The following is a 12,058-nucleotide window of genomic DNA, read 5'->3' as shown; positions in this document are numbered from 1 at the left end:
GTAATCCTAGGATATCACTATCCTTTTTTACATTTAATTTTTTAAAATATTTATTTATTTGGCTTTGCAGTTCTTAGTTGCGGCATGCAGGATCTTTGGCTTCAGCATGTGGGATCTAGTTCCCTGACCATCAATTAAACTTGGGTCCCCTGCACTGGCAGCACAGAGTCTTAGCCACTGGACCACCAGGGAAGTCCCTAGCCTTTCTTTTTTTTTTTTTTAATTCACATTTTTGGACAAGATCAATCTCATAGGCTGATTCGGAAGTAGGACTTCTAGGGCTTCTGTGGTTAAATTTAAGACATGAATGCCTCCCGAGTGTACTGTTTTGAAGCTGTGTCTGGTGGGGGCCATGAACTGAAGCTTGTGCATGCTACCTCTGTAGCCCCCTTTCTCTATAGTGCCCTTGCTTGCTAGTCAGGGGTGTGTGTACATCTGCATCTGGGTATGGGATGAATTCTAGGGGAAATACAGATGGGCTGAACACCCTCGGTGAGACAGACTGACATATGGAGATGCCTTTATAAACCAGTCCTCACTTACACAAACATGATTAAGGGGGGTAAAAAAGAGGCCTGAATGTGGTTTGGCCTCTGAATGGAAAAGTGGATATAAATCTTATTTCAAGTCCTCTAGTTACCAGAGTCTGGAGTCTCCCAAATGTACTCCTTCATCTGTCAGCCGGCCAGGTCAAGGCGTTTTGGTGGCTCTGAAAGGAAAGGGAGAAGAAAGGACCAGTGAGGGTGGAGGTCTCAGCTGGAAATGCTCCCAAATGTCCATAAGTGTGGAGCAGGGAACTATAGCTTCCTTGGGCCCAGGGCTCCAGAGGTTCCTTAGGTAAGCTGATGAAGTGCTGCTGTGTGCAGCAACTCCATTTACTGCAGTCTTTACGACCACCTTGAGGGGTGTGGGGGTCGTTCATTCAATCCACCAACATATATTGAGTCCATACCGTGAGCCTGATGCTGTCTGTACACACAAGAACACCAAGGCGTGGAGAGGCTAAGCAATTTGCCAAATTGAGGCCAGATGCAATTGCTTAAGGAGTGAGGCTTGGGAGTCAGAAAGGAATGAATATGGGTCCTGGTTCCACTTCATTCTCCCCCTCGTGATGGTGGCCAAGTTTTACCTTTCTGGTCCTCAGCTTTCTCACCTGGAAATGGGGTAGTACTGGTATGTATCTCACAGGACTGTGTTGAGAATTGAAAGAGATTATTATCTAGGGTGGATTTAGGTTGATGCCTGGCACACAGTGTCTCCTGCACTGCAGGCAGATAGAGCCACCAGGGAAGCCATCCCCTGGAGAAGGAAATGACAACCCACTCCAGTATTCTTGTCTGGAAAATCCCATAGACGGAGGAGCCTGGAAGGCTACAGTCCATGGGGTCACAAAGAGTCGGACAAGACTAAGCGACTTCACTTACTTTCTTTCTGGCACACTGAGCACTCAGTGTGAGTTAGCTTTATTATTATTATTCCCTGAGGTCACACACAGAATCAGAATTAGAACCAGCTTTTCCCTTCTGTCGCCTGTGCCACCTCCAGAGCCACTGACCTCATTGAAAAGAAAGTGTTACTCGCTCAGTCTTTGTGACCCCGTGGACTGTATAGCCCACCATGCTCCTCTGTCCATGGGATTCTCCAGGCAAGGATACTGGAGTGGGATGCCATTCCCTTCTCCAGGGAATCTTCCCGACCCAGGGATCAAACACGGGTCTGCTGCATGGCAGACAGACTCCTTACTGTTTGAGCCACCAGGGAAGCCTTGGCCTCATTAAATCCTCCTGAATCTTTGAGGATCTGCAAAGACCTTCCCCACTCAAGCTACCGTACAGTGATGGCCACCCTGGGGGGAGGGTGGGTGGGAAATGGTCCTCTGCCCCACTGCCCATGTGGGGAAAGGTAGCTATCCAGTGCATCTGGGCATTCTGACCGGCTCTTTCCTTCTCTGGGACTTTTCTAGAATCCCTGGAAAAGGCTGGGAACATGGGCTCCACGCAGACTCATCCCTGTGAGCTGGGGACTGTCATCTGTCAAATGGGGTCAGCTCACAGCTGGCCTCACTTGCTCCCCGCAGTGTGCATGTGATGACATGCTTGGGGCAGCAGCCACTTCCCGCCAAGGACCATCTTCTCCCAGTGCAAGATGCAGGTGTCTCATGGGGCCAAGAAGACCCTAGTCCTTCAGTTGTGTCCCTGTGGAGGAAACAAGTTCCTGCAGGGTCTCGGTGCATAACGTGCAGAGTACCGCAAGTGTGAGTGTGCTAAGAGGGTTTGCCTCGGAGGAAGCAACAGCCCTGAGCGCAGAACTCTTGCAGGGGGAGGCCTGGGTAACTCCTCTTTCCTTCATACCAGGCCGTGAGGGCCGCAGGGCAGTTTGTCTCCCAAGGGTCCCAGGTCCAAACCTGATCGGATTGGGTAGGATCTATGGTGGCTGGGGGCGGGGTGGTGGCTGGGGAATCCTCTCCCCACAACTGAGAAGGGCGTCTTCGGGGCCACCGCGGCACATGTGTCCCCATCAACCCCAGGGGCGTCCCGCGACATGCGCAGGACAGTGTAGAAACCGCGAGGAAAGGGAGGCGCGCACCTCAAGGGCTGCCCGGCGCCTCGCCGCGTCCGCATTTGTGCCTCCGGGGACCTGTAAGGCAGATGCTGGGGGCTGCACCCGGCCCCTCGGCTCAGCCGAGCCCTGCCCCCGCGCGGTCCCCGCCCGGCGCGCCCAACTCTCCAGCGCCGCATCTCGGCGATGACCACCACCCGCCTCTGCGCCCCTGGACGCGCGAGCCGAGCCACCTCGGCGGCAAGCAGCACCGGAACTTGGGGGCGCGGTGAGTGGGGGCGGGGCGCCGGCGGGCGGTGGCCCCTGCCGGGTGTCTGATTCTGGCGCTAGAAGTCCTTCCCCGGCTCCTCGAATCTGGGCTGTTAGGTCCTTCCCTGCTTTCCGGGCTGGCTATGTCCCGGACACGACAGGTCCAGACCTGGGACACCTCCCTCATCCGCGCTCGGGACGCGGTTTCTCCTTCCCTCTTCCTGGGGTTGAGGCCCGCGGGTTGGGCATTGCGGCGAGCGGGCCCCATGGTTTCGTTTGCTTTCTTACAGGCCCCCCTCGGCCCGCCTGGGCTTCGGTCCCGCCGCGGAGCGGCGAGAAGCTCCCGGAAGAGTCGCGATGGCCATGGAGTCCGGTCGTCGGCTCCGGGAGCGCGCCCCGGGAGGAGACGAGGGGCGCCGCGCTGTCCGCGCTGTCGCAGAGGACGCACCAGTCCCCGCAGGCGGCAGCGGTGGAGGGGCCGGGACCCGATGCCTATGGGGGACCGGCTCCACGGCGGAGCGCGCTCGGTGCCCCGGCAGCGCGCCCCGCCGCGGCACCCCGGTCTTCTGTCCTAGCGCACACCCCACCCCGACGTGACTCGGGTGGTTGCAGCGCTCCCGCCCAGTTCCCTGAGGGCTGGCGCCGCCCCCACCCGCCCCTCCGCGCCCTTACCTGCGCCCTTTTCCTTCTCAGGTGGAGGAGAGGGCCCGCGCCCGGTCCTCTGGAGAGAGACGACTCCACGGATCTGGGGCCAGAGAGACGCGTCTCTCGCCCCGGGGCCGGGTGGTTCGCGCAGGAGGAAGGACCGCGAAGCGGGCTCTGCCTGGGCTTGCCTGGGCTTGTTCAGAGCCGGGCTGCTTCCCTCGGTGGCCGCGCCGATCCGGGGTGATTTCGAGATTCTGTGGGAGCCTTGGAGCCAAACCCCGGGGAGGAGGAGGCCGGAAGCCTGCGCGACCCGTTCGCCGTCCAAGGATGGAGCCCAGGTAAACGCTTGCGTTCTCGGTTGGTGTGAAAGTTGGTAAAAGAGGCAGGAGATAGAGCAAGTGCTTTAACAACAATAAAGAGAAGTCTGTTGAATTGTGCGGCCTCAGAGTAGTAAGAAGAACGTCCAAGAAACAACAAAATGCTCTTTGATTTCATAATCTTGAAAGGATTTTTTTTTTTTTTTTGGATTTTGCATGGTTGGTTATTTTTCTCCTCCTCAGTCTCCGTCGTGGGTGCCTGGAGGGCTCACTGGTCTAAGAGTGGAAATGGGGATTCTGATTTTACTGCCGCTGCTCAGCCACGTGCTATCTGAGCAAATACCTTGACTTCCTGAAAGTGAGGGCATTGAAGCTAAGTCCCCAAGGTGGTTGTGACAAGTGCTTCAGTCACTAAAGGAGTGTTATATATAAGAAGTCCAGCCCGCCAGTTCGTGTTTTAAAGAGAGGATTTCAAACTTCCAGTCCGGAGGGCTGTCTTCCTCCTCCTCCCCATCCCAGTCTCTCCTTGCTCCCCACCCCCACCCCACCCCCACCGCACCCCCAGCTGGTGGAAACGCTGTCAGGGCTTGGGGACGCGGATCAGGATGGCACTTCCGGGTCAGGATGGCACTTCCGGTAGTTAGTTCACCTTCCTGGTAGGCACAGGAGCCATGCTTGGACGCCCACCGTTAGTTTAGGTGGATGAGGCTGGCACCTCATAGGGGACCTGCCAGTGCTTCAAGGTTTCTGTGCTGCTGGGGCACAGGGAGCAAAGGGACCACGTGCTGGGCAGACAGGCCCAGGGCGTTTGCGCCCCCAGGCCCCCATACACCCTCGCTGGTCTCCTGCAGCAGGAAGTGGCTGGGCGTCCTGGATAAGTGCCTGTGGAGCTCTTCTGGCCAGAAATCGTGTCAGGAAGGCAAAATGGCTCCCTGTGAGGTATGTGGGGCCAGTTCTGCCTCTGCCCCCAGATCTGAGAGACCTCCACGACAATGGCCGCTCCCTTGAGCCTCTGTATGGCAGTGGCTGAGATGGGAGGAGGGGGTTCTCCTGTACTCCCTGTTATTCCCCTTGAAGATCTATCCAAGAGCAGAGAGCTGATGGGGACATTGGCTGGTGCCCTGAGGCCACTGGCATCAGCTGCCCTGTGGGTTAGTGGCTTGTTTCCTGAGCTTCCCAACCTTGAGGACTGGCCAAGACAGTCCTGCTCCACCTGCCAATCCATCTTTCTCTCTGGCCTCAAGAACCCCTTGGTTACCAGGCTGGGTGTCCCCAAGAACTGCACTTTTACGCCCCACCCCTTGGCACCCATCACAAATCAATGATGCTAAACCTAGACTGGCTTCGGGTCCTTCTCTTCACTGCAAGCCAGGCAGCACTTACCATTGATGGTACAAGCAGGTCTTCCCCGACCCTGAACCTGCCCTTGTAACTGGGCCCTGGGCTAGCAGGTACAGGAAAATGAAAGCATGCGCAAAATGCTGCCCCTGGTTAGAGGCTGCTCAGCCTCGGGTTAGAGGAGGTCAAAAGTAGGCAACAAGAAAATGACTTGTCAGCACCCATTCATTCACTCATTCAGCAAATATTTATTGAATCCTTGCTGTGTGCCTGCATCATCTAACACTGAGAATACCCCCATGAGCCAGACAGGCAGACCCTTGCTTTGGTGGCGCAGCTGATCTTCTGATGGAAGAAAGAGGAAATAAATGAACAAAATAAATATTTCAAATAATGTTAGGTCATGATAAATACTGTGAAGGAGTTGGAGGGTGAAGTGCTGGGAGGGGTATTGTTTCCCTGGGAGGGTGAGGTTAAGTCAGTAAAGTGAGGGGAGCGTTTTTTAGGTGGGAGGGTCAGCAAGTGCAAAGGTGCGTTTGAGAAATTTACAAGGAAGCCAGAGAGGCTGGAGGTGAGTGGTAACTGTTTAAGTTGGGCAGGGCTGAGAATTTAGAATGAAATCCAAAGGGTGATGTTCCCCAGCCTTTGGAGGGTTTGAGCTACAAATATCATGATCTTATGTTTTTAAACAATGGCTCAGGCTGCTGTGTAGAGAACATACACAGGAGTGGCAGCTAGGGAGTACCTACTAGAGGCGATTCCTTGGTCCTGCTAGAGACCAAAGTGGCTGCAGGAGGCCTGTAGCCCAGAGGGGATAGAGGCCATAGTTGTTGAAGGTAGAGTCAACTGAGTCTGTAGCTGGATGGACAAGGGAGGATGGGCAGGGAAAAAAGAGACGAAAATGACTGAAGTTTGTGGCTTGCACAGATGGGTGAATCATTTATGGAGGTGGGGAGAACTGGGAGGCACAGGCTACAAGGTTCTGATCTGGCTACAGTAGGTCGTCTGTTAGACACCCGAGTGGAGATGGTATTGATGCTGGCAGCTGGAGCATAGGAGAGAGTTTAGGGCAGGGGAATCTTAGTGACTACCTAATACCTTGAGACTGGGTGAGGTTGCTGAGGGGGGTTTGGGGAGGCTTGGGGGAGAGCTTGAGAAGAGGTAAAGGAGTCACCTTGGGAGATGGAGAGAGAATGGACAAGGGAAGTGACAGAACAATATGGCACGTGCTTGATAAATATTTGTTGGGTAGATGGACACATGAAATGTCATAGGACTGCTGTGCAGTGCTGAGTACCTAAAGGCCCAGCGGGGGATGTAACAGGATTTTAAATGGGACTCACAGGGCTGGGGAGACACCAAGGCAGTCTGTGGAAGTGGAAGGGATATGATCTGAGCCTGGGAGAGCAGCCAGGATTCTGCGGAGAGGGAAAAGTAAATTGAAGGGAATGGCATTAGCAAAATTAGGAATCCATGAGACATATTTAGGAATCTGATGCATTTATGGCATAGTTAGACTGGGTGGAGAGTTCTTATGAAAGTGGGTGGGTGGGGTGGAATTGGCTGAAGCTCTTTGCCCCCCAGGGGTGGCTGGAGGACAGAGAGCCTGTCCCCATGCCCTGTCTCTGTCCCCAGCCTCCACCTGGTCAGATCTTGGGTAACCAGGCCCCCTCGCGCCACCCAGCCACAGTAGAGCGCCTGACAGTATATCCTCTGGTCTCTGTGGGGTAGATAGGTCGAGGAGATCAGGATCTTCATTTTTGTTGTTTTGATATCAATCTTGGCAATATTTTTTTTGGTTTCGTTTTGTTTTGATTGAAGTATATTTGATTTACAATGTTGTGGTAGTTTCAAGTGTACAGCAAGGTGATTCATTTGTACATATATATATGTATTTTCAGATTCTTTTCCCTTATAGGTTATTACAAAACATTAAGTACAGTTCCCTGTGCTATGCGGTAGGTCCTAGTTGGTTATCTGTTATGATCCTGGTTTTTTTTTTTGGCTGTCCTGGGTCTTTGCTGTTACGTGAGTGCTTTCTCTGGTCGCAGAGTGGGGACTACTCTCTGGTTGCTGTGCTCTGGCTTCTCATTGCAGTGGTGAAACACAGGCTTTAGGATGCTTGGGCTTTAGTAGTTGTAGCTCCCGGGCTCTAGGGTGTGGGCTCAGTAGTTGTGGTGCACAGGCTTAGTTGCTTCGAAGCATGTGGAATCGTTCTGGACCAGGAATTGAACCTGTTTTCCCCTGCACTGGCACGGGGATTCTTTACCATTGAGCCACCAGGAAATCACTGATCATCATTTTTAATTGCTGAAAAGCGACAAGGACCTCAGAATTTAGGTCCCTAGGGAGTGGTGTGGGTGTAGGCTCCCCCAGAGCTCTCTAGCAGTTCCTGCCGAGTTTGCAGTGGTGGCCTTTGCTGTCAGGGTTGCCTGTGTCTCACAGGAAGAATACAGAGACACCCTGAGGAAGAGAGTCCTGGCTCTAGCACCCACAGAATCGGCATCATTTTGTTTTAGGCTGTCTGACAACCAGGGCTGATGTGTGTGCTAGTCAGGAGGACTGGTAAGAACTACTTGAAATCCCAGTTTCAATGACAGAAGAGTCCTTAGGAGTGAAAGCTTTGGGTGGCTGACCTTGGGTATCCGCTCCCATTCAGGGTCTGGCTGTAGATGCCATGCAAACGCTGCCAGATGCTGCAGTCCATTAGCAAGTATGGATCTTTTCTCTCCTTTCAAAGGCACCTCAGTTCCCCCTGGGACCCCAAAGTCCATGAAGCTCATGGCTTTTTAGTCAAGGACTTGCCTGCCAGGCCCATCTCTGTCATTGGCTGCATGAATCTGCAAATACAACTTAACCTGCCTGGGTTTTGGTTCCTCATCTGTAAAGCTGAGCTTGTGTTAGGACCTACTTCATGGTGTAAAATCAATTAGATAATGTACATCAGCCATGCAGCAGGGCACTGTGGTGGCTGTTAGGTATCAAGCATGTTTAATCTTTGACTAAATCAGAAGAAACTTCCTCTACACTGATAGAATGTAGTGAGGTTTTTGAAGTTTTTTGTTTGTTAGATTTTTGCATTGCAGATATCCCTTTCTTCCCCTTCCCCAAAATTGCTGCTTTCCTTTTTGTTGTTGTTAACTAGTGTTGCAGAGATTTAAGTGGAGCAGAATGCCTTGGGTGGATGCAGAAAGAATACTCTCTGCTCCCATATCCTTTATATCCTTGGCTGTGGGCGGGTGGTAATGGGCTTCCCAGGTGGCGCTAGTGGTAAAGCACCCGCCTGCCAATGCAGGAGACGTAAGAGATGAGGGTTCGATCCCTGAGTGGGGAAGATCCCCTGGAGAAGGGCGTGGCAACCCACTCCAGTATTCTTGCCTGGGAAATCCCATGGACAGAGGAGCCTGGGGGGCTACAGTCCATAGTCACAAAGAGTTGGACATGACTGAAGCAACTTAGCACACATGCACCGGAGCGGTAACCGAGCTCCAGCAGCTCCCATAAATGGCGTCTATGGTCAACCAGTCTAGTCCTGACCTCTACTGCCCCGTCATTTGATGCTCGTCTTGTCCCTTCCTGCCAGTGATGCTGAGTCACTGCTGCCGGCCTCCCTGCCTCAGCTTAGCACCAGTCTGGGCAGCTCCTGCCCAATTGCCATCACCTCCTCTGGACTGGCCCATCCTCCACTTGGCAGATCAGCCCCAGGCTGATCGCAGCTTCCTATGAGGAAAGTGGAGTTTCGACACTCAGTAGATGGGAAAGTGGGCAGAGGAAAGGGAGGTTCCACGCAGAGGCGAAAGAGCTGGCCTGACTGTAGTGGGGGAGGGACGTCCACACTGGAGGAGGGGTGTTAGTTGACTTGAGCCGAATTGATTCCTAAACCTGACGGTAAAACATTTTCTGAGGTTGTCACATCATCTCACAACAAAATTATTTAAACTAGGCTTGAAAGTGGGTGACTACTGCCGTTGTAACCCCCTTTGATTAGGAAACCCACCACCTGTGATGGGGTGAAGCAGGTTTAAACCTGGCCCATGACATCAGCCACGGAGCAGTTCCTCCCCCTGGATCACCGCAAGCTAGTTCCCAGAATTACCTGCCCAAACCCCAAGCAAATTCAAAGCCTTGCCTCCAACCTGGAGATGCAGAGAAACACTTCTTCATAATGTGCAGAGAAACAGCTGGCTGGGGGCCTGTGTTGAATTTCCTTCACCTAGGGACCACCTGGCTGTCTTCTTGCCACTAACGCCCACCTCCCTGATCAGGGGCCGAGCCAGTGGAGGAATGTGGGCTGGGATGTAGAGAGACCCTGCTAGGGTAAGCGGGCGGCTGTGGTAGACTTTTAGCAGGGGAGAAGGGAGGACGGACCCAGAGTAATATTTCAGACCGAGTCTGCACCTTGGGGCCTGATATGTCTCCAGAAACCCCACCACCACCTTGGCCCCCACACTGAGGACTGTCCCATCCCCTCAAAAGCCATTTAACCCCAGAATACTTCAGAAACTTCCCTTCACGCCACTCCTCAGCCACATCCTCCTACACCAAATTAAAAAAAAAAAAAAAGACAGCAAACCCTTCCCAGCCTCTCAGTCTCTCCTCTTTACTAGAGAATCACACCTTCTCCCAAACACTTCCAGAAATGCAAGCTCGAGTGTGTACACACAGTGCTAATTATGTTCATTTATGTGAATTGTTTCCATTTAAGCCTAATTACTGTACTACAGGCTAGCACTTATCCTTAAATATGTGTCAAATTAACTTTGTTAGAAGGCGTGCTGAAGGCGGTGGAGAAATAGAAAGAACATTGTTTAGGATCCAGACGGTCCTTGTTTTACCCTCCATTTCCTCGGTGCTTTGGGGCAAGAATTTAACATCTCTCAACTCACTTTCTTGGAATAAAAACATTCCCGTCCTGCCTGCCTCACAGAGGATGGTATGGTTCACACGTACTCCGTGATCCACCCCATGTTCAAGGCTATGTGCCACAGCGGGCAAGACAGACCATTGCTGCCCACGTGGCCTTTATGGTCCAGCCAGGCCAACAGAAGGTGAATAAGTAATGCACCAATAGCAAACATTTGTTGAGTGCTTACTGCATGCCAGATGCTGTGCTAAGCACTTTTCAAATATTACCTTATTTAATCCTTACAGCAAGGCTGTGAGGAAGCTACTATTGTACCCATTTTACATATGGGGAAACTGAGGCTTAGCAGGGTTTACCTCCCTGGCACAAGTGTGGTTATGGCTTGAGTGCAGGTAGCATGACTCAGTCTGCAGCTGTGATCACTCTGCTGCTTCCCCCACCCCCACAATGTGGGAAAGACTTCAGGGCATCCCAGAACCCGGATGGTGTGAAGGCACTTTTAAGGTCCATGATCCACCACCTTAGCCCTCTTCTCGCAATCAGAAGTAAGTCCCAGGTCCCATCCACACCCAAGGGGAGAAGATGGCATTAGGGCCACCAAGAAGCCACCCTCATGGGCCCTGAGGGATCTGTCCACCACCATTTCTTTCTTTTTTAAAAAGTACTTATTTTATTTATTTGGCTGCCCCAGGTCTTTGTTGGGGCATGTGGGATCTTTAGCTGCAGGATGTGAAATCTAGTTTCCCAACCAGGGACTGAACTGAAGCCCCCTGCATTGGGAACTTGGAGTCTTAGCCACTGGACCACCAGGGAAGTCCCCCACAACCATTTCTAATTCTATTTGTGGGCCTTTTGTCCTCATAGTTTCTTGTCATGCCAGCTATTTACAATTTTTTTTAAGTTAGGACACCAGCAGCATTTCTGACATTTTTTCCTGATCCCCCTGGATTTTGAGGACCTGCCCTCTGGGCCATTCATATCGTCATGGCTGTTTCCATGGTTAAATGGTCCCAGGAATTTTCTGAAAGAGAAATGGAGCCGCGGGAGTTTGAGGCAGAGTCAGCAGAGAGAAGGGCCAAGCCCAGGGAGGAATTCAGACATTTAATCAAAATCTGAAGTTCACCCATCTCTTCTTGTTCCTTTATCCATCCATTTATGTGTCCCTGATCCCGGCTCGCTTGGTGAGCCCCTTCTGGGTCATGTGCTCAGCTCTTCACCAGTCCCCTCACTGAATCCAGGGCAGAGTTAACAAGAGGAGAGGGTGGGATGCCCTCTGCCTGGGAACGTGGGCGGGGGGACCAGCCTGGAGTTCACTGTGGGGACAGGCGGACAAAGGGAACAGTATGTTTCTTAAAGCAGAATAAATACCATTTTACCTTCTGTTAGCCAGATCATCACTCTGAAGATGCAAGGCTGTGCTGTGTAGTATGGAATCATGGCCTGAAGGCCCCGGCCTCAGGGCCCCTGGCTCTTTTATTTTTTATTCATTTTTTAAATTGTAGTATAATTGTTTTACAATGTTGCATTAGTTTCTGCTGTAGAGAAAAGTGAATCAGCTATATGTGTACACATATCCCCTCCCTCTTGAACCTCTCTTTCACCCCCACCCCTTCCCACCCCTCTAGGTCTTCACCGAGCCCGGAGCTGTGCTCCCTGTGCTCTTTTTAAGTGTTGGCGAGTGTGTCTTGGAGCATCTCCACTTCTTCTGCTCTGCACCCCTCATTTGTCTCTGCTTGGTTTCTCCAGTGAATCCAATTTCAGCGAACCTTTTCCTGCCGTCTGAGTGGCTGCTTCTAAATTACTGTGGGGCATGAAACCCCCCTATATCTGATTAGCATTGTGTGTAAAGTGTTAGTCACTCAGGTATCCGACTCTTTGCGACCCCATGGACTGTAGCCTGCCAGGCCCCTCTGTCCATGGAATTCCCCAGGCAAGAATACTGGAGTGGGTTGCCATTCCCTTCTCCAGGGGATCTTCCCAACCCAGGGATCAAACCCGGGTCTCCCGCATTGTAGGCAGATTAAAGAATGAGCTGATAAGTGGATCTCAAGGACAATCCTGCCCCCACCCCAAAATCAGGCGTGGG

The 12,058-nt window shown here is 52.4% G+C and overlaps 1 protein-coding gene across 1 annotated transcript; it reads right to left on the bottom strand.

Annotated features, from left to right (window-relative positions):
• Nucleotides 1-493: 493 nt before the first annotated feature.
• On the bottom strand, nt 494-4,443 carry LOC123465837. Its single transcript, XM_045165891.1, has 5 exons — nt 4,420-4,443; nt 3,642-3,854; nt 3,097-3,437; nt 2,587-2,637; nt 494-709 (listed from the first exon to the last, which is right to left on the bottom strand). Exons 1-5 carry the CDS (start codon nt 4,441-4,443, stop codon nt 691-693), a joined length of 648 nt encoding a protein of 215 aa, XP_045021826.1. The 3' UTR covers nt 494-690.
• Between the last annotated feature and the right edge of the window lie 7,615 nt (nt 4,444-12,058).

Source organism: Bubalus bubalis, chromosome 5 (assembly GCF_019923935.1).
Source record: "Bubalus bubalis isolate 160015118507 breed Murrah chromosome 5, NDDB_SH_1, whole genome shotgun sequence".
Taxonomy (NCBI): domain Eukaryota; kingdom Metazoa; phylum Chordata; class Mammalia; order Artiodactyla; family Bovidae; genus Bubalus; species Bubalus bubalis.
This window is presented reverse-complemented; position numbering and strand designations above follow the sequence as displayed.